Consider the following 17,552-nt stretch of genomic DNA (forward strand, 5'->3'; position numbering starts at 1 on the left):
GTAGAAGCAGAGAAAGGATGAGTGCTCTCAAGCCTCCCCCTCAGTGTAGCTCCTCCCCCTCAGTGTAGCTCCTCCCATAGCTCCTCCCACTAGGCCACACATAGAAACCTCCGCCAAACAGAGTCACCAGCTAGGGACCGAGTGTTTAAATATTTGAGCCTGTAGGTGCATTTCCCATCAAAACACCACAGGGGTGTACTCCCAACCCCTCTTCACACTGAGGGGTGCACTCCTGGCTTCTCTTCAGCCCATCTGGGTTCCCAGCATCACTACCCTTGCCCTCTGGAGCCATCTAAGAAAAAGCAAAGGCCACTTTGCTGAGTGTGGTGGCCGTGCCTATAACCCTAGTGCTTCAGAAGTGGAGGCAGGAGTCTCAGCTACCCAGTGAGTTCAAGGTCAGCCTGATCCACAGGAGACTATCTTAAAACAATTAGAGAGTGAACAACAAACACAACCATTTGAATGCCAGGACTGGAATGAGACTGTAGATTCCACAACCAAGGCGTCAAATGATACCTGCTTGGGTGTCATGGCAACTGATACTCCAAATATGACCGAGTGTGGAAGAATGGCATTACGTCACTCTATTTGGAAGAGGTCAGAGCCAGAAAACTAGGAATTACCTCTTTTAAATTTTTTATTTTCTTAAATTAATTTTCATTTTATGGGTATGAGTGTTTTGCTTACACGTATGTCTGTACACCACATGTGTGGCTGGTGCCTGTGGAAGCCAGAAAACCCCCTGGAACCAGAGTTGTGGGCTGCTATGTGGGCACTGGGAACTGAACCATCTTCACTTGTAGGGGGGCACTCTAAGCTCCTCTTCAAATGATGGGAGCACTTCCAGATTCTCTCCACCTGAAAGGCCTTTTCAAGTGCAGCAAGCACTCTTACCTACTGAGCCATCTCAGCATCTTATCATTCCTGTGTGTGCATGCACGCTGTGGGTAAATGTGTGCCACCTGTGTGGGTTGGAGGTTAACCCACACAGTTCTCTCCTTCTACCTAGTACCTTTACTCACTGAGCCATCGCACCAATCCCTGGATTATTTGTTTCTGGAACTTTCTCTTTAATGTTCTTGGGTGGCTGTTGATGAAGAACTGGAAGGGAAGGCGAGATCTCACGTGAGGGGACTGCGGCAGCTGGGTCTCGCTAGCAATTCCCTGATGACAGAAACAGGATATCTTTTCACATGCATATCAGCCATCTGCAGGCATGCTTGCTGAGGTGTCTGCTCAGCTTTTTGCCTGCCTTGTAATTGTGTCATTTTCTATTGTTACATTTTAAGAGTCCTTTGTATGCCTTGGACAATAGTCCTTTATCAGCTATGTCATTTGCAATTATTTTCTGCCAGTCTGTGGCCTCCCTTATTCTCCGGCTTTGGCCACCCTCATAGAATTTGAATCCTTATATGACCCTGGGTAAGCCAGTACCCTTTCCGCCCATCTCTGGGAAATAGGTTGAGCCCCTAGCACAGAACTTGAAGCACGGGCTGCTGGGAGTCCCTGGTGAATCTGCATCTCCTCAATTTTCTTGGTGGAGAATGTTGCTCACAGACCAGGAAATCCCTGTGCCTTCACAAGTTGTTGTACACCAGGAAGACTCTCACATGTAGATATCCGTTAGTCCTAGGCAGAGCAGAGAAGTTGGCCTTAAGGTGACTATGGGCCCAGGCATATGGTTTAAGTATGGACTGTTTGTTTGCTCCAAGACAGCACTGTGGGTTCCCTCAAGAACCATCCCACTTAACCTCCAACTGTCCCCCACAGACCTCTGTCCTCAGCTCACACTAAACCCGTCCCCAAGCCCCTCCAGGTCACAATGTGACGTTTCAAAACCTCCCACACCACTGAAAACACCTTTCCCCTAAACCTACCTGCCCAAATCCATCTTGGCTACTAATCATTGGAGTTGGGATGCAGCCACAAGAGGGCGCCATTGCTCCCCCGTGCACCAGAACTCTGCAGGATTGAAGAATCAGCAGACTCAATTTCAGGCCCCCAGACCTCCTGTGAGCCCAACTCACCGCCCCCAGAGGAGGGACTGCCCTGCACACATGACAGTTCTGTTTGTGCACAAAGAGCTTTGTAATGGCTCCGGGCTACCCTGCAGAAACCATGTGACCGTCAGAAACTCTGAAGAGAACAGCTTGACTTAGGGATCCAGAAGTGGCCTGGGGCTTCCAGAGAAGTTCAAGGCCTAGAAACATATGTACATTTTCTCACTATTTACATGTTGCTCCAAACTTCTCTAAATGAAATGTCAAGAAGCCAGGGGCCACCTGCTACCTCTGTTGCAGGAAGAACCCCAGTTAATAGCACATCCAAGTGACTTAGGTAGAACACCCCCCCACACCCTGCCCACCACAGGCCAACAGCAAGTTATCTCTGTGCCCCTCAGCCTGCCATTTTGGGAAACACATATGCAAGCTGCTGGGTACCACTCTTTGCAGGGAAGCCCTAGGCCAGGACAGGTTAGAGCCTAGACATCTGCAGACAGCATGTACTCCTCACATGTGTCCTCTACAGAGGAAGCCTCACACAAGACCATGCCCATGGTCATGCTGCCCAGGACCCCACAGCTCCAGGCCGATCCTGAGGACAACCCCTGGAAAACCCAAATCCTATGATTCATTCCCAGTCCTCAAAGCTGCTGAGATCCAACCTAGATCATGCAGGATAGGCTGTGGTTCCTGGGAGGGGTCTGTGATGGTCTGAAACAGGCATGTGGTTTCCATCAATGTTCCTGAGCGTAAGAGAGCCAAGCTAGCCTTGAGTCCACTCTAGCTGACAGTGACTTTGATCCTGCTCCTTCTGCCCTCATCTCCCAAGTACTGCGCATTGTGTGCATCACCCAACCACCATTCCCAGTGGAGTTAGGGACTAGTCCAGCTCTCAAGGAGTTGGCTCCATGGAGTAGAAAACAAAACAAAACAGGAAGTAATGAAAATGTAACTCAAAATCCTCTGGTGGGTTGAACCAGTGTGAGCCAAGCCCCCAGCCTCTGACTGCTTCTGCTTCTTCTGTCACCCTCAGAGCGGACAAGCCCATAGGTGTGAGAGAGAAGGGCAAAGGGATCACAATCCAACAGGGGACATTTCTAAATCAGCGCAGAGGGGATGAACTGGGCAGCACAGTACAGTGTTCTCTGAGACAAGTGAACCAATGGGAGTCCAGCTGCTCTCCAACACAGAGGGGACCCAAACAGTTCCACTTTACTCCAAGTATAGAGGGCAGCCAAGTCTGGCATGGGAAGACAAGCAGTGTGTGCTCTGTCACATAAGTGGAGTCCTTGAAAGTTGATCTTGGGCTGGAGAGATGGCTCAGAGGTTAAGAGCACTGACTGCTCTTCCAGAGGTCCTGAGTTCAATTCCCCGCAACCACATGGTGGCTCACAACCATCTGTAATTGCTGCATCTGCTCTCGACCAGCAAGAACGACACAACACGGTCAGATTCTTCTCAACAGCCTTTATAGCAGGAACACCTCGATGCTGCTACAGCCCCCCCCCCCCCCGGGCACCCAGGGAGGTCTGCTTATATACTCTCAGTCCCCCATCCACTCACAGCAGGCCACATCACCTCACCAGGCACGCAGCTTCAGCCAATCAGGGCGGCAGGGGCATGTCTCCACCAAATATGGACTTGTTTACACCGCCAGCATCATGGTACACCTGCGCAGCTCTCACGATGGTCGTGGCTTATTTTCAGGTGTATGAGGAAGTCAGGTGCAAGTCATGAGACTTAGCTGCAGTCCCGGGCGCCATCTTGGGACTGCTGCCACACCCGCTCCTCACATGTAATGGGATCTAATGCCCTTTTCTGGTGTGTCTGAAGACACCGATAGTGTACCCACATATATAAAATAAATAAATTTTTAGAAAGAGGGGGGAGGGAGGGGAAAAGGAAGGAAGGAAGGAAGGAAGGAAGGAAGGAAGGAAGGAAGGAAGGAAGGAAGGAAGTTGATCATCTCACAGAAGCTGAGAGCAAGCTCTGGGGAGGGCAGAGAAAGAGCAATCGGTGAGGGATGCAGCGTGGTTGAGGGGGAAATATTCCAGTGTGCCACAGCACAGCACCTGGGAGTGGGGTGTAACTAATTTAGTGTCTCAAAGTAGCCAGAAGAGTTAGAATGTAGTCAGCTTAGAGAAACAATGGAAACCTAAGGTTGTATATACTGTAACAACCCTGTGCCAGTTACTCCTGAGGTGGTTTGAGTGAGATGTCCAGGTCTCAGTATTTGAACACCTGGTCCCCAGTTGGTGGCTCTGCTCAGGCAGGCTTAGGAGGTGTGGCCTTGCTGAAGGCAGTGTCACTGGGTGCTTAAAACTTTCTGGTTCCCTCTCTCTGTTTTCTGCTCGCAGTTCAAAATGTGAGCTCCCCGCCTGCTGCTGCTCAAGCCACTCTGCTTGCTTTGCTGCCATACCTCCTGCCATGATGAACTGCGGCTCTCTGGAACTGTAATCCCAAAGAAACCTTCCTCTTACAAGTTGCCTTTCTCATGTTTCATCACAGCAATAGAAAAGTAACAAGTACACAATGCAATGGACACACTAGCCAAACAATCACTCTCTTGTATGCAGATGGAGCTCAGAGGTGGAGGGCTGGCCAGCACCTTCAGTGCTTCTCCATTCCCAGAAATGAAAAGAATAACTCTATGTATATGACAGATATTACATGTTAATCAAAAATTATTTTAAAATCAGGACTGGTAATACAGGCATCTAATCCTAGCTACTCAGGAGTCTGAGACAGAAGGATGTCAAATTCAAAGCCCATCTAGGCAACTTAGAGAGGCCTAACCTGAGGTTAAAGAGAAAAAAGGAAATAACTTAATGGTGGAATACTTGTCTTGCATACACAGGACCCTAGATTCAATCCCACTTCTGTTTTAAAAATTTTTAAATATGTGTGTGTGTGTGTGTGTGTGTGTGTTCTTTTCAAGCTAGAGGCCTTATGATGACCATGAGAAGTCTGACGTGAGTTCCCTAAAGCCATGGTCACACATTTTCATAAAGATATGCCTGAGAGAAATCCTGTCAACCCAAAGCCACATGTCCATGAGGATATGACCAGGGCTGGACAAGACTCTCCTCAGACAGCCTGCATGAAGGGCAAGATGCTCTCATGGGGATCTTCTGGACCAGGGAGACTCAGTCACACCTGGTGGATGGAAGTCAGGGGAGCAATTCAGTGGTGGCTAGAGAGCATGAACCACTATGAAGACTGAAACTCTTGCTTCTCCTGGAATGCTGTGGGGGAGAGAAGGATGGCCAATAAGATGGGGAATGCTTCAGCAACTGGAGCTGTGGAATGGGAGCCACCGAGACTGCCTGGAAGCAAGACTTGAGACCAATTGCTGATCAGCTTGCAGCCAAGCATTCCTAGAGTTCATGTTCCACATGGGCAATGCTGCTGGATGCAGGCAGCCAAGACAGGGCTACTAAGGAATCCTGGGAGCCTAATGCAGAAGATGCAAGGGGAGTAACCATGCTCTGGCAAGATAGCCCAGGCTGTGGGGGAACAGGGGCAGCTGCTATGACCTCTGATGTGTTTCTCAATGGAGCTCCATCTAGCCCTGCAGATGGCTGTCACAACAGAACTGCTACCTCTGGGAATCTCAAGGCCAGAGAAATGAGGGGTGACAGGTAGATCAGTGGCAAGGAAACAACTTCTGCTACACTCCTGGGAAGGGGGGACAGTGAGGAGAAGGGAGGAAAGAGAAAAAGCCACTGATGATGACCCCCATGAGAGCTGTGACAGCAGGGTTTGCTTGGCATGTGCCTGTGTTGTTTTGTTTACTTAAGATTTATTTATTCTTTTTCACATGTGTATGTGCTTTACCTGCATGTGTGCGTGTACACCATGTGTGTGTCTGATGCCCACAGGGGCCACAAGAGGGTGTCAGAGCCCCTGGAACTGGAGTTCCAGATAGTTATGAGCTGCCATGTGGATGCTAGGTACCAAACTTGGGTTCTCTGGAAGAGTAGGGAGCTAGACTACTACTTATGGTTAAGGGTTACGTAAGCCATCTCTCCAACTCCCATGCTTACTGTTTTCCTTTTTAAAACATTATTTAGAATATGTGTGTGTGTGTGTGTGTGTGTGTGTGTGTGTGTGTGTGTGGTTTTTGAGCACACACATGCAGGCAGGCGTGTGCGAGCACTCATGCATATGCACATGCATGTTGGTGTGCACTTCTGTGTGTTTGTGTAACAGCACATGTGGTGCAGAGGAATGTCGGAGAACAACTTGTGGGCCCTGGGAAGTGAAGCCAGGTCATCAGGCTTAGTAGCAGGCACCTTTACCCACTGAGCCATCTTGCTGGCCCTCGTGCCTGATTTTTTGTTTGTTTGCTTGCTTGTTTTTAAGTTTCCATCACAACTTAAAAACAGAAGAATTTACAATCAAATGTGGTTTGCAAATGTGTCTTGAAGAATGCCTAGCCACTGAGGGCTATGTGCCAGCGTCCCCAGCAGGCTACTCCTTGGGTTCTGCCCACCACTCACAGTAAGAAAGAATATTCTATATTCTATATATTCTAATATTCCAGAGCTGGTGGCACAGACACAAGTGTGCACAGACACCTACAATGCTGTTAGCATGTGTGAAGAGTCCGGCTATGTCTACTCTGTCCCCATCATTTGGTTTTCCTGGTGTGGTACTGGGTGTGGTACTCACACATACCAACCAAATCCTCTACCACTAAGCTACATCCTCAGTCCCCCACCCCCTGCCTTTTGTAACTCTTTGGAACAGAGTACCATTAACTCTCAATCCTCCTGCCTCAGTGACCCAAGTAGTTGGGATTGCAGACTGACTCGATCCAGTCCAGCTTCCTACCACAGTTAACATACTGGCTGTTGCTCGCCACATGTAACTGTTCCAGACTGCTCACAGGAATCTGTCTCAGAGGACACTGAGGGCAGTCATGTGGGCATGCCCACTCGGACCCTCACAGTAGACCTTAGGTATATCCCCTCTACCCTCAGGGCCTCAGTTTCCCACATTCTCATAGCTGCCCCTTTAGCTGATACCCAACAGAGCTAAAATTCACTCAGGATCAAAGAAAATGTGTCTTTTTCAGTTCTGCCTGCATCCACTCCAGACCTGCCACCACCACACCCAAGGTGACCCACCAAGCAGCTCAAGAACCCATCTGGGAGAAGGAGGGAGTAGCGGGTAGCAAGTGCGGGCAGGAGAAGAGGCAGGGACTATAATAGAAAAGGCCAGCTAGCTGACCTGTGGCTCTCACTCTGAGCTCATCTGTTAGTTGGAGACCCTGTGGCATTCCAGGACTGATGCCAATCTTCAGTGTTTTACAAAAGAAAGAAGACAAAGAGACTGAATAACCTTTATGTGCTATTTGATCATTTTTAATAATGTATATGTACTATTCTTATCATTAAACAACAACAACAGCAAAAAAAAAAAACCCTTTTTAAAATGATTACTTTCGTTTTTCCTTGTTGAGATAGGGTCTCTCTATGTAGCTCTGGCTGGTTAGAACTCCCAGTGTAGACCAGGCTGGCCTGGAACTCAGAGATCTACCTACCTCTGCCTCCCCAGTGCTAGGATTAAAGGTCTGTGCTACCATGCACAGCTGATTTTTTTTTTTAACTGAGGAACACAGTGGATGAAGGAATGGAATGTCAGCTGTAGCCATAGTTGAGGAGTGGAGTTCAGAAGCCCCCTACGTCTGTTTCCAGTTTGAAGGCCACCATCCAGCCTCAGGTGACCCTGGCCTGTACTCAGTGCCTGCTGGGGTGCATCTCCCTCCCTCTAGGGTAGAGACTCAAGACCAACCAGCTCAGCATGATTAAGTTAAGTTACAGAGTCACAGCAAAAAGCCACTTAGGAGTGGCGCAGCTGCCCACCGCCCAGGCACCACCTGGAGGAATTGCCTGACATGTCACCTCATGGGGCAAAAGTGGTGAAGAAGATGTACATCTTGGCCAGGAAGGTAGTGACAGAGCCCTGGCGCCAAAGCTTCATCTCCACATCTAGGGCAAAGTCCCGCGGCTCCAGAACAGACCGCTGCAGGGATACCACACCAGTGTAGGCATTGAGTCTGCGTGTGACGAAGTAGCCCTCCTCGTTGCCCTTCGTGATGGTCAGGGAGATGGTGTCCCCAGCAAAGGCGGGAGCAGGGCCTATGCGGAAGATATGTGCAGGTACCAGTAGGCCTGTCTGGAAATTGAGCTGGTAGTGCGTGATGCGAGCTGGTGAGGTTTGACATTCCGTGATATCCTGGCATGTGGTACGCTCGCACTTCCTGTGAGGGAAAGATGCTTGGTCAGTGACTAGGTACCCTCACTTCCATCCCAGATGTGGGACAGACCCCAGCAGCTGGCTCAGGCACTAGTGGACCAGGGAGCAAATGTGAGCTCTACCCAGAGGAATCCAACAGCCATAAGTAAGTTACTTTACCCCTCTAGGCCCCATTCCCAGCTGTGAGATGGTCTCCTGTGAGGGTGTGGCTGACATGCCTGGCACAATGTCCTAGCAGGCCTGTCAGCAGCTCTCTTCATCCGTATTTGTTCCTTCCTTTCTTCCCCTTCCCTATTCCTCACAGCCCTCTGCCCAGCACAGCCTGCTGGCCCGCCATACCCAACCTGTCTCCTGTTGCAGCGCTGGGTGCTCTCATTTCTGAGTTAAGTCCCTTTAAGTACTTCAGCTCATGCATCTCGTGTCCTGCACGAGGGAGGCCACAGCCCAGGCAGCCCTTGGAGAGGCTGAGGAGTGAACTGGCCGAGGGTGAGACACTAAGGCCTCAGTCTACAACCTGATGACTGGTTGCCTGGCCAGACCTTGCAAATGCAGGCCAGCAGCCAGATGATCGGGCAGGGACAGGAATAGTTTCACGGTGGGCTCAGGAGGCCCAGACAATGGCAGCTGTCCCATGAAACTGCACTGGTGAGGCTGCTCTGTCTGCTGGCCCCCAAAAACCCCCAGGAGGTAAGGAGCATATATGGTAATGCAGGAAGTTTGTTACACAGTAGGTAATGCATGTAGTGTGTGAGTGTGTGTGTGTGTGTATGTGTGTGTGTGTGTGTGTGTGTGTGTGTGTGTGTGCGTGTGTGTGCGTGTGTGTGTGTGTGTATAGGGAGTGCCCAGCAAATACTCTGTCTGTGTTAAAGAGTCTACAAGGCTGATTAACTGGTTGTGACTCTGGAGAGTTAGAATGTTACAGGTCCTGTAGACAGATTATTTTAAGCTATCTTCAGCTCCCTTAATAGCTACTCAGTACCCATCTCTGTGTGTGACCTGCATGTGTCATTAGGGAAATCCTTTGGGAATACACAAATAGACTCCTAGCTTCCAATAGCCCAAAGGCTAAGAATGCTCCCAAATGATAGCCAAGAAGTTTCCCCAGTTTACAGAACCTGCATGTGTCCACCAGTTTTTTTTTAAGTGTGTTCATTTATAAATCTTTTGTTTTGTTACCCTAGAAACTTCATAAAACTGTTTTCACAAACATGCTATTTGAGTCAGCCTGAATCCATGTTCCTGGGCTGTGATCATTCATATCTGACCATAGATCAATCCTCCCTTTGAGGTGACAGCCCTCTTTTTAACATGGATAGTTCTCTATATCTTTTCATAGCACTTTTTGGGAAAGGGTAGGAGGTGACCATGGCAGGAACCATCTGACTCTTATCCTGTGTCCCAGTGGCAGTAAAGAACCCTGGATCACACCAGGGCCAAAGGCACTCACGTTTCTGAGACACGGACATAGTTGGGTGGACAATCAAAGCGCAGGCAGCGGAAACTTCCCTGGATATTGTGGCAGGTCTCGGCCTCAGAGCAGTTGTGGGTGCCCAGTGCACACTCATCCAGGTCTGGAACGGGAGAGGAGAGCTGTTAAGAGAATCCTCATGGCCTAGGAACCCAGCCTGAACCACTCCCACCCACACTGGAAGCCCGGGTACTGGGCAGCTGTGTGGCCTAAGAGCACAGCTCATTCCCTTACAGAGCCATCTGCCCATCTCACTGGGGCACACAGCAGCAGGGGTCCTGTTCTGCTGGCTTCTCAGAATAAAGTTCATGATTGCCCGCTACATATTGAGCTTCATCACAGCCTGGGATGCTGGGCTAACAGCCAGCAGCCACAGTCACTAACCTGAATGCAGAGCTGCCTACCTGTCCCACCCAGGACCAACTCACTTTTCCTTCAAGACCCACAGGGCACCAGACTAGTGTTGGCCTGCCTCCCTAGGACTCCTTCCCTATACCCTGGCATCTGGACAGCATCCTTTCCTGTCCCTGTTGCCCCTGGACAGTGTGGCAGAGATTTGAGGACAGCAGCTCAGATCTCTGAGGCTCTCCTTCTAGTATGTTCATAGACAGTCCCCTGCCTCCTCACACCAGGGTGGGGTACAGATTCAAGGCCAAGCCTGGAAGATTCTGTGCTGGCCTAAATGGCAGAAAGCCCATCACCTTCCTCATCCCAAGCCTAGACACAGGGACTATTGCCCTGCCCTGAGCACAGTTGTTCTGAACATGTGGGCTTAGTGCTAAGCTCGAGGCCTGATGCAGACAGAAGCCTGACTATGTATGTGGGAGTGGAGGCTGTCACTCACCCTTGCAGGACCTCCCGTTGGCCATCATTGTGTACCCCTGTTCTGGGCATGCACACTGGTAGCTCCCAGGCACGTTGACACAGCGGAAGGTACAGAGAATGCCCGCGCCCTGTGCACACTCATCGATGTCTGTCAAAAAGGGTCAGCTGGTGAGCCTCACCCATCCACAGGCTCAGCCAGGAAGCCCAGGGTCCATTAAGAAGGGAAGACAAGAAGGCTCCAGTGGTGGGAGGGAATCGCTCAAAGCCACATAGGAGATGGGGAGCAGAATGGGGATGTGCCTCCCAGGACTGTGCACCACTAATAATGACAGCACCGTCCAAGGGCTATTTAGGTGCCAGCCTGAATTGGGCGATGTACTCCTGTTGAGATCAGGGTATCATACTTTACAGAGAAGGACCTTGAGGTCAGAGTGGAGAGACCCAAGGTCGCACAGCAGGAAAACTGTGGGCTGGGATATGAACTCAGACCCCACACTAAATCCTCTGGGATCCTGGCATATGGGGAAAGGGGCCCCTTCTTCATGTGAGTCCTGGGAGGGGCTCACCTATGCAGGTATGCCCATCCTCTGCCAGCTGGTAGCCCTGACGGCAGTAGCACTGATAGGAGCCATAGATGTTGGCACATTCCTGGCTGCAGCGCCGAGTCTCACACTCGTTCACATCTGTGGGAACAGAGCCTTCATTATAGTGAGTCCTCCCAGACTATATATTGGACTGGGCTGGCTCACCAGTATCCTTGTTTAGAGAGACTTTCCTTTCGGACACCCTTTGAGGAAGGTGGGGCCAGGCAGGACACTCAGTAAGGGCAAGTTTTCTGGCCCCAAGACAAACCAAGGCAAAGCCTGGTACTGCCCTGCTGGGAACACGCAACGACTCTTGAGTCACCTAGGCACAGAATAGGCCACCAAGAGCTGACACTGCTGAGGTGGGGGAGGGTGCAGGAGCTGCTGTAGGGTGAGGAAGGGAGACCTAGTTCATGGCTTCCTCAGAGCATCTGCCGACTGAGCCGTTTCCGATTAGACTGCACATGGCCTACACTGGACTTGGAGAAACAGCCATGAAGAAGACAGACAATATCTTCACCTGGAAGAGCTAGCTCACGTGTGGAGAGAAGAGGGGAGGAGAGGGACTGGTAAACAAGATGGCCAGCATGCCTAAGTACATCCAGAGGCGTGGGGAAAGCACATCAGAACAATGGAAAGGGTTGTCTCGCAGAGCTGCAGTCATAGGCAAAGTGATCAGGAAGGATGTAATCGTAGGGACAGGGCCATGTGGCCATCTAGGAAAGGGGCTCTGTAGGTGGTGGGCACAGCATGTGCAAAGGTCCTGAGGTGGGAGCTTGCTGAGTGTTTTTAGGGAACATGAATGAGGCAAAGGTGGCTGAGGCAGAAGAACTAAGGGGCATGCAAAAGGAAGCAATGACAGCTGACTGTATCTAACTCTTGAACTGAAGCCCATTCCCAAAAGACAGGCCACGTGTCAATATGTGGCTCATCTACTGTGCTGTGCTGTGCATCTGGCTGGCAGAATCCATGCTCAATTCACCTCCAGGTCTCCAACATGTAGCCAGTTGGAACACAGGGGCGAACGTAAGAATCGTGCCTAGGCAGAATGCTGTGGAGGTAGAGGCCCTGTCTGCTCCGGGTTGCACACACCCAATCTGGTATGAGGCATGCCCACAGTATAATGACAGTAGTGGGTACGAGTGACTATCCCAGTGTCTTGCTATAGCCACCTCCCACCCCTACTTACACATACACACACACACACACACACACACACACACACACACACAGGGCCAAAGGACTGGGAGTCTCACAGAGGTCTCAGCAGATTGGTCCCACTTGGAAGAGTGAGGAAAACTGTTAAAAAATTGGAGCCAGAGATGCCATGGTCTCTCGGCTGAAGCTCAGCTTCTCACTGAGCCACCTCATCACTCTCTTCCCTAGTGGACTTGAGCCAGCTGCACTAGGGGACTAAGCATCTGTGGGAACTCCGTGATGTCACTTCCCCAGCTACAGGCCCCTCACAGACTTGAACCACACCCTGTGCCACACTTGGTTTATCTCACTGTGTACTCCAAGGCTTACACGATCAGCCATGCATACAGAGCAGCTGATTTTACACACATGATGAAATTCCTGGTTTCTGAAAAGCCAGATAAATTAGACGGCCCCAGGCTTTACTGCCTGGTGGCATCATCTGTGGGAAACATGTGACCCTTGCTCCTGAGCACTCATGGCTGCCCAGTGCTGTCCTGCCAACAAACTCCCTGTGATCACAGCAGGAATCAGAGGCTGCCTGTCCAAGTAGGAGCTAGGTACATGGGCTCAGAAGGCAGGGGTCAGAAGCCAGGGTGAGCAGTACCTTCACAATGTTTGCCATCTGCGGCCAAAAGGAAGCCAGCAGCGCAGGAGCAGCGGTAGGAGCCTGGTGTGTTCTCACATGTGTGCTGGCACAGGCGGCCCGGCGAGACCCAGCATTCGTTCACATCTGCAAAGGAGACAATGAGCAGCAGGCACAGAGTGGGCAGCCAGGAGGGAATGTCTCAGAGGGTGCAGAAGCACAGGCAGACAAGGCAGTAAGGGGGCTACAGCATGGAGTCTTAGCCAAGGGGAGAGGAGGCTTGAAGACAGCCATCTGGGGAGGTCCGGGCCAGAGAACTGGTACAGAGCGGGTAGGCTCTTTGCTCCCAGTGGATCCCAGACCCCAGTGTCCTTTACCAATGCAGGTCCTGCCGAATGCATCCCTCTGGAAGCCGGGCTTGCAGTCACAGCGGTAGGATCCAGGGAGGTTATGGCACAGTTGGCCCTCACCACAGCGATGCACACCTGTCTCACACTCATTCACATCTGTGGGGCAGGCAAACAAGACACCCTGAGGTCTGGACAGCCCCTCTATGGGGCCTCTTGGGCAGAGAGGTAGATGGGGAGGCTCCAACCTTACCCACACATTCAGAGCCCTCCTCATTAGCATGGTAACCGCGACCGCAGACCAGTGGGTTCCTCTGACAGGTGTAGGAGCCCACTGTGTTGATGCAGCTGAACCCTGAGCGGCAAGGCTCTAGTAATGACGTGCATTCGTTGATGTCTGCAGAAGCAACAAGGTGATGGAAAGCCCGGCTTACCCCTCCTCCACTCATCTGCCCAGCTCTGGGTTTTAAGCCTAGACTATACCACCCCTGAACCCTGGTACGTGAGAATCCCACCTCCAGAAGCCACAGCCAGTGGGCTGACTACAGTGTGAACACATCTGTCCAATGGAACAGCTAAAGCAAGGGGAAGGCAAGGCTGGTTATGGTTGTTTATTATTATTATTATTATTATTATTATTATTATTTATCAAAGTATAAATGAATTCCTGGTGTTTTTGTGAACATGGCTCCCCACTAAACAGTTCAGCAAACACTATGGCTGGTGTTTTTGTGAACAGGTCTCCCCACTAAACAGTTCAGCAAACACTATGGCTGCCCCCATCTAGAATCCTGGAGCATAGTTGGTACTCAGGAAATACTGCCAGCTCTTTGCCTCTCTGTGCCACTGTCCCCTCTGCCACCTGCATTCTAGCAGAAGATAAGTCAGAAGCTCTAGGGACATGGTATGCCCTAGCTGTTTGGAAGGAGTAAGTGACATCTCAGACCTTCTCAGGACAATGAGGCCGGCATCTGTCACACGGCATGTCTCAACCATGGCATGGAGCTAATCTAGAGAGCCTCACAGTGGTTTTAGACAGTGAGGACAACTGTGGATTTCACTTCAGACAGGAACCCTGTGATATTGTATCCCAGACAGTTCTTTCTGTCAGCTGACTCAAAACACATGATCTGTGTTCTTTTAGTTTGGTCCCACAAGTAGGTAAACTGAGGCCCTGTGAGAAACAGCTCCAAGGTGAGCAGAGCAGCTACCATTCTGCACATACCCACTCAATGGATGGAGACATTGAGGCTGGGAGAAGGGGAGCCACCAGCTAGACTCACTAGGGTTCTAAAGCCTGCAGGACCTGAGGAGCCACAGCCCGAAGTCTGCTTACCCACACAGTTGCCCTCGGGGTCCTGCAAGAAGCCATCCATGCAGCGTTGCCGGGCCTGGCAGTAGAAGGAGCCCTTGGTGTTCTGGCATGAGAAGCCTGCCTGGCAGTTGTGTGTGCCCGTCACACACTCGTCCACGTCTGCCACACAGAGGCTGGGCATTAGGGGCAGGAGGCAGGAAGACCCTGCCCTCACAGCCAGCAGCCCTGCCACACTTCAAAGCTTCACACCATTGTAATCCCAGCAGCCACAAAGGTCTGCATCCCAGTAAGGTGGCAGAGTGGAGTCACTAAGGAGGCCCATGTCCCAGGAGTAAAAGTGACATAACCACATGCTCCACACTTCTCCATGATCCCTGCCACTATTCAAAGCATCCGACATGATTAAATTTATCCCATTCTCACAGCAACACAGAGTACATCCTGTGACTGGCCCACTTTATGAAAGAGGAGAAACTGAGGCACAGGCAAGCTTCCATTGCTACAGAATGCCAGGCAGTCTGACTCCCTACCACCCATCACACCATACTGGTGAGGAGCAAGCAGAAACGTGTGAGAGACTGTATCCTAAGGTTAAGTCACACTTGTCACTGGAGCCCAGAGGCTCACATTTGGGGTCCTTGCCAGGAGCCTTCCTCCATTTCGTAGGCCTCAGTGCCTGCTGTTCCCTATGCCCACAGCACCTTTCCAGGTAGCCTCCCATTGTCTATGTTTCAACTACACTCTCACTTTCCTGAGAACCTTTCTAGACACTCATTGGAGACACATCCTCCTACCTCCCACGACTGCTTCACCATCTCTGTATTCCCCACATCCTCTACCATGAGGTCACAGACAGGTCACCTCATACCAGTGCTACTGGTACCCAGAACCCTGTCTGGCATTAAAAGAAGCTTAAGAAATATGTGAGACACTAAAAAAAATCCCTCTTATTAGGAAGCTAGAATTTTCCAGTGAATGAGATATGAACAATCATCTGTGGGGCTCCACTTCAGTGTGCAAATGGGGAAACTGAGGCCATAAGAATGATTAGCATAGCAATGATCAGCAGGTGGTAGGAAGGGCAGGGGCAGGTGTTGCCCTTGTCCCAGCTCCCACCCCTAGCCTCAGAGACCACCCCACCCCCACCTCAAGGAAAGCCAAGTGCAGGAATGGGGGAGGGGAGACAGGGCAGGGGTAGGGACATTCCTGGGACAGTTAGCCTAGAGAGCAGATGTGAGGTTCTGCCACACTCACTCCAGTGGAGTCTGCATGACAAGTCCAAAAGCTTGGCCAAAGTCCTGAGACACAAAGTTTCATGGAAACTGGTCTCCTGGAGAGTCTAGCACTTTCTTACCTGTGCATTCACCATCTGTGAGGACATAGCCTGACTCACAGGTGAGCGCCTTGTAGCATTGGAAGGAACCTGGCGTGTTCACACAGTGCTCGGCCCGGGTGCACGTGTGCAGGTCTGTCACACACTCATTGATGTCTGTGTGGAGATTGAGGCAGCTATCAGGGTCTGCAGGGGCTCCAGGTACTGGAGCCTAGCACATAGGCCTAGCACAACCAGGCACTGAGACAGGAAGCACCAGGCTCTGACCTCAGGTACTCACCATGCAGGGAGAAGCATGAAGCTGATGTCCCCTTATCCAAGTATCCCTTCATTCAACAAAGATTTATCACACCCCTCTAGGAGTCAAGCAGGGCTCTTGACAAGAGGGATGGGTGAGTGAACAAGATAGAAATGCCTGCCCTTGGAGCAGATGCTTGGGGATGCTTGCATATGCAATGAGGTTGCTCAAAGGGGACTATGGGGACCACAGCAGGAGGAAGGTGGGCTGAGGCAGAGACAGGGCAAGCAAGTTTAAGGCAGGGATGAGGAGCACTGTCAGAAGACGGACATCTGAGTAGGAAGGTGAAGAGGTGACAGCAGGAGCCGCTCTGACAGTTCAGGCAGAAGGAACAGTTAGATGATAGCCCAGGCAGGTTCAGGACTAACCCAGAGGCAGGTGTGGCTGTAGGGGAGAGAAGAAAATGTGAACAGACGAGGTTATACCAAGGAGAGGATGGGAGCCATAGTGGTTCCTGCTATAGGAATGAAGGCACTCTGGTTGGAGCTGGTGAGCAGACTAGGAGGAGATGTCGTTTATCCACAGAAGGATGGTGGCTGGTATGCTGGAAGAGAGCAGAAGCAGCCAGACCCCTCAGATGGCAGAAGGGGAAGTGAGAGAACCAGGAGATCAGAAAAGCTTTGGGCTGAGCAGCTAAACAGATGCCAGCACCTGGGATGGGTGGCCTGTGGGAGGCAGGTGTGCTGAAGTGGGGTCCTCAGGGGCTAGGAGGCAGCTAATGACCTACCTCTGGGCTCACAGGGTTAGTCTTCCTAACTCTGGGCTCACTGAAGGAACTGAGGGGGTAGTCAGGTGGCTGAGGTCACTTGAAGGAATAGGTACATGAAGAAGAGGCCACGGACAGACATTGGGACACTCTAGGGATAAGCAGCTGGGAGTGGGCTGGATGGAGCCTGGAAGGGCCCTTAGCCCTGGCCTGTACCTGGCATGTAATGGTACTAGGCACAGCCTACTTGCTTAGTGCTACACTGGCCAGTGCTTATTTTCCACCAGGTCCCTGTGCCACACAGTGGGTTAGCACAGCCTCTGACCCTGATGGATAGGTCAAGGCGGGCAAGTGGAGACACAGATGAAGAGGGGTCCCTGGGGCTCAGATCAGAGGGCTCTCTTCCCTGGTCCTGCAATGCCAGATGCTTCTCAGGGGTAGTAACATTTGAGTTGAATCTATGAGTATGATTAGGGGACCAGGTAGGAAAGTAGGGGTGGGGAAGAGACCCTTCCAGGCAGAGACGGTATAGATAGAAATGGGGATAGGGAAGGGACAGTTTTGAGTCAAGCTTGCCATGGAGGTACAATCAGGCACCACAAAGACATCTGATGTACAGCTGAATA

At 51.1% G+C, this 17,552-nt stretch overlaps 1 protein-coding gene across 5 annotated transcripts in view; it reads right to left on the reverse strand.

Annotated features, from left to right (window-relative positions):
• Window positions 1-7,357: 7,357 nt before the first annotated feature.
• Fbln2 (fibulin 2) overlaps window positions 7,358-17,552 on the reverse strand; it is a 59,862-nt gene continuing 49,667 nt past the window's right edge. For 4 of the 5 annotated variants that reach the window (XM_085840289.1, XM_085840292.1, XM_085840290.1 and 1 more), the window contains 9 exons: window positions 15,944-16,078; window positions 14,611-14,748; window positions 13,528-13,671; window positions 13,305-13,433; window positions 12,949-13,074; window positions 11,127-11,243; window positions 10,580-10,708; window positions 9,715-9,838; window positions 7,358-8,271 (listed from right to left, as the gene is read on the reverse strand). In XM_085840289.1, coding sequence (XP_085696415.1) covers window positions 7,914-8,271; window positions 9,715-9,838; window positions 10,580-10,708; window positions 11,127-11,243; window positions 12,949-13,074; window positions 13,305-13,433; window positions 13,528-13,671; window positions 14,611-14,748; window positions 15,944-16,078 — 1,400 coding nt within the window. In that variant the 3' untranslated portion in view covers window positions 7,358-7,913. Of the gene's footprint in view, window positions 8,272-9,710; window positions 9,839-10,579; window positions 10,709-11,126; window positions 11,244-12,948; window positions 13,075-13,304; window positions 13,434-13,527; window positions 13,672-14,610; window positions 14,749-15,943; window positions 16,079-17,552 lie in introns of those variants that run through there. The other variant, XM_085840293.1, reaches the window with a different exon arrangement.

Source organism: Mus caroli, unplaced genomic scaffold (genome assembly GCF_978045245.1).
Source record: "Mus caroli unplaced genomic scaffold, Mus_caroli_1 scaffold_7, whole genome shotgun sequence".
Classification (NCBI taxonomy): Eukaryota; Metazoa; Chordata; class Mammalia; order Rodentia; family Muridae; genus Mus; species Mus caroli.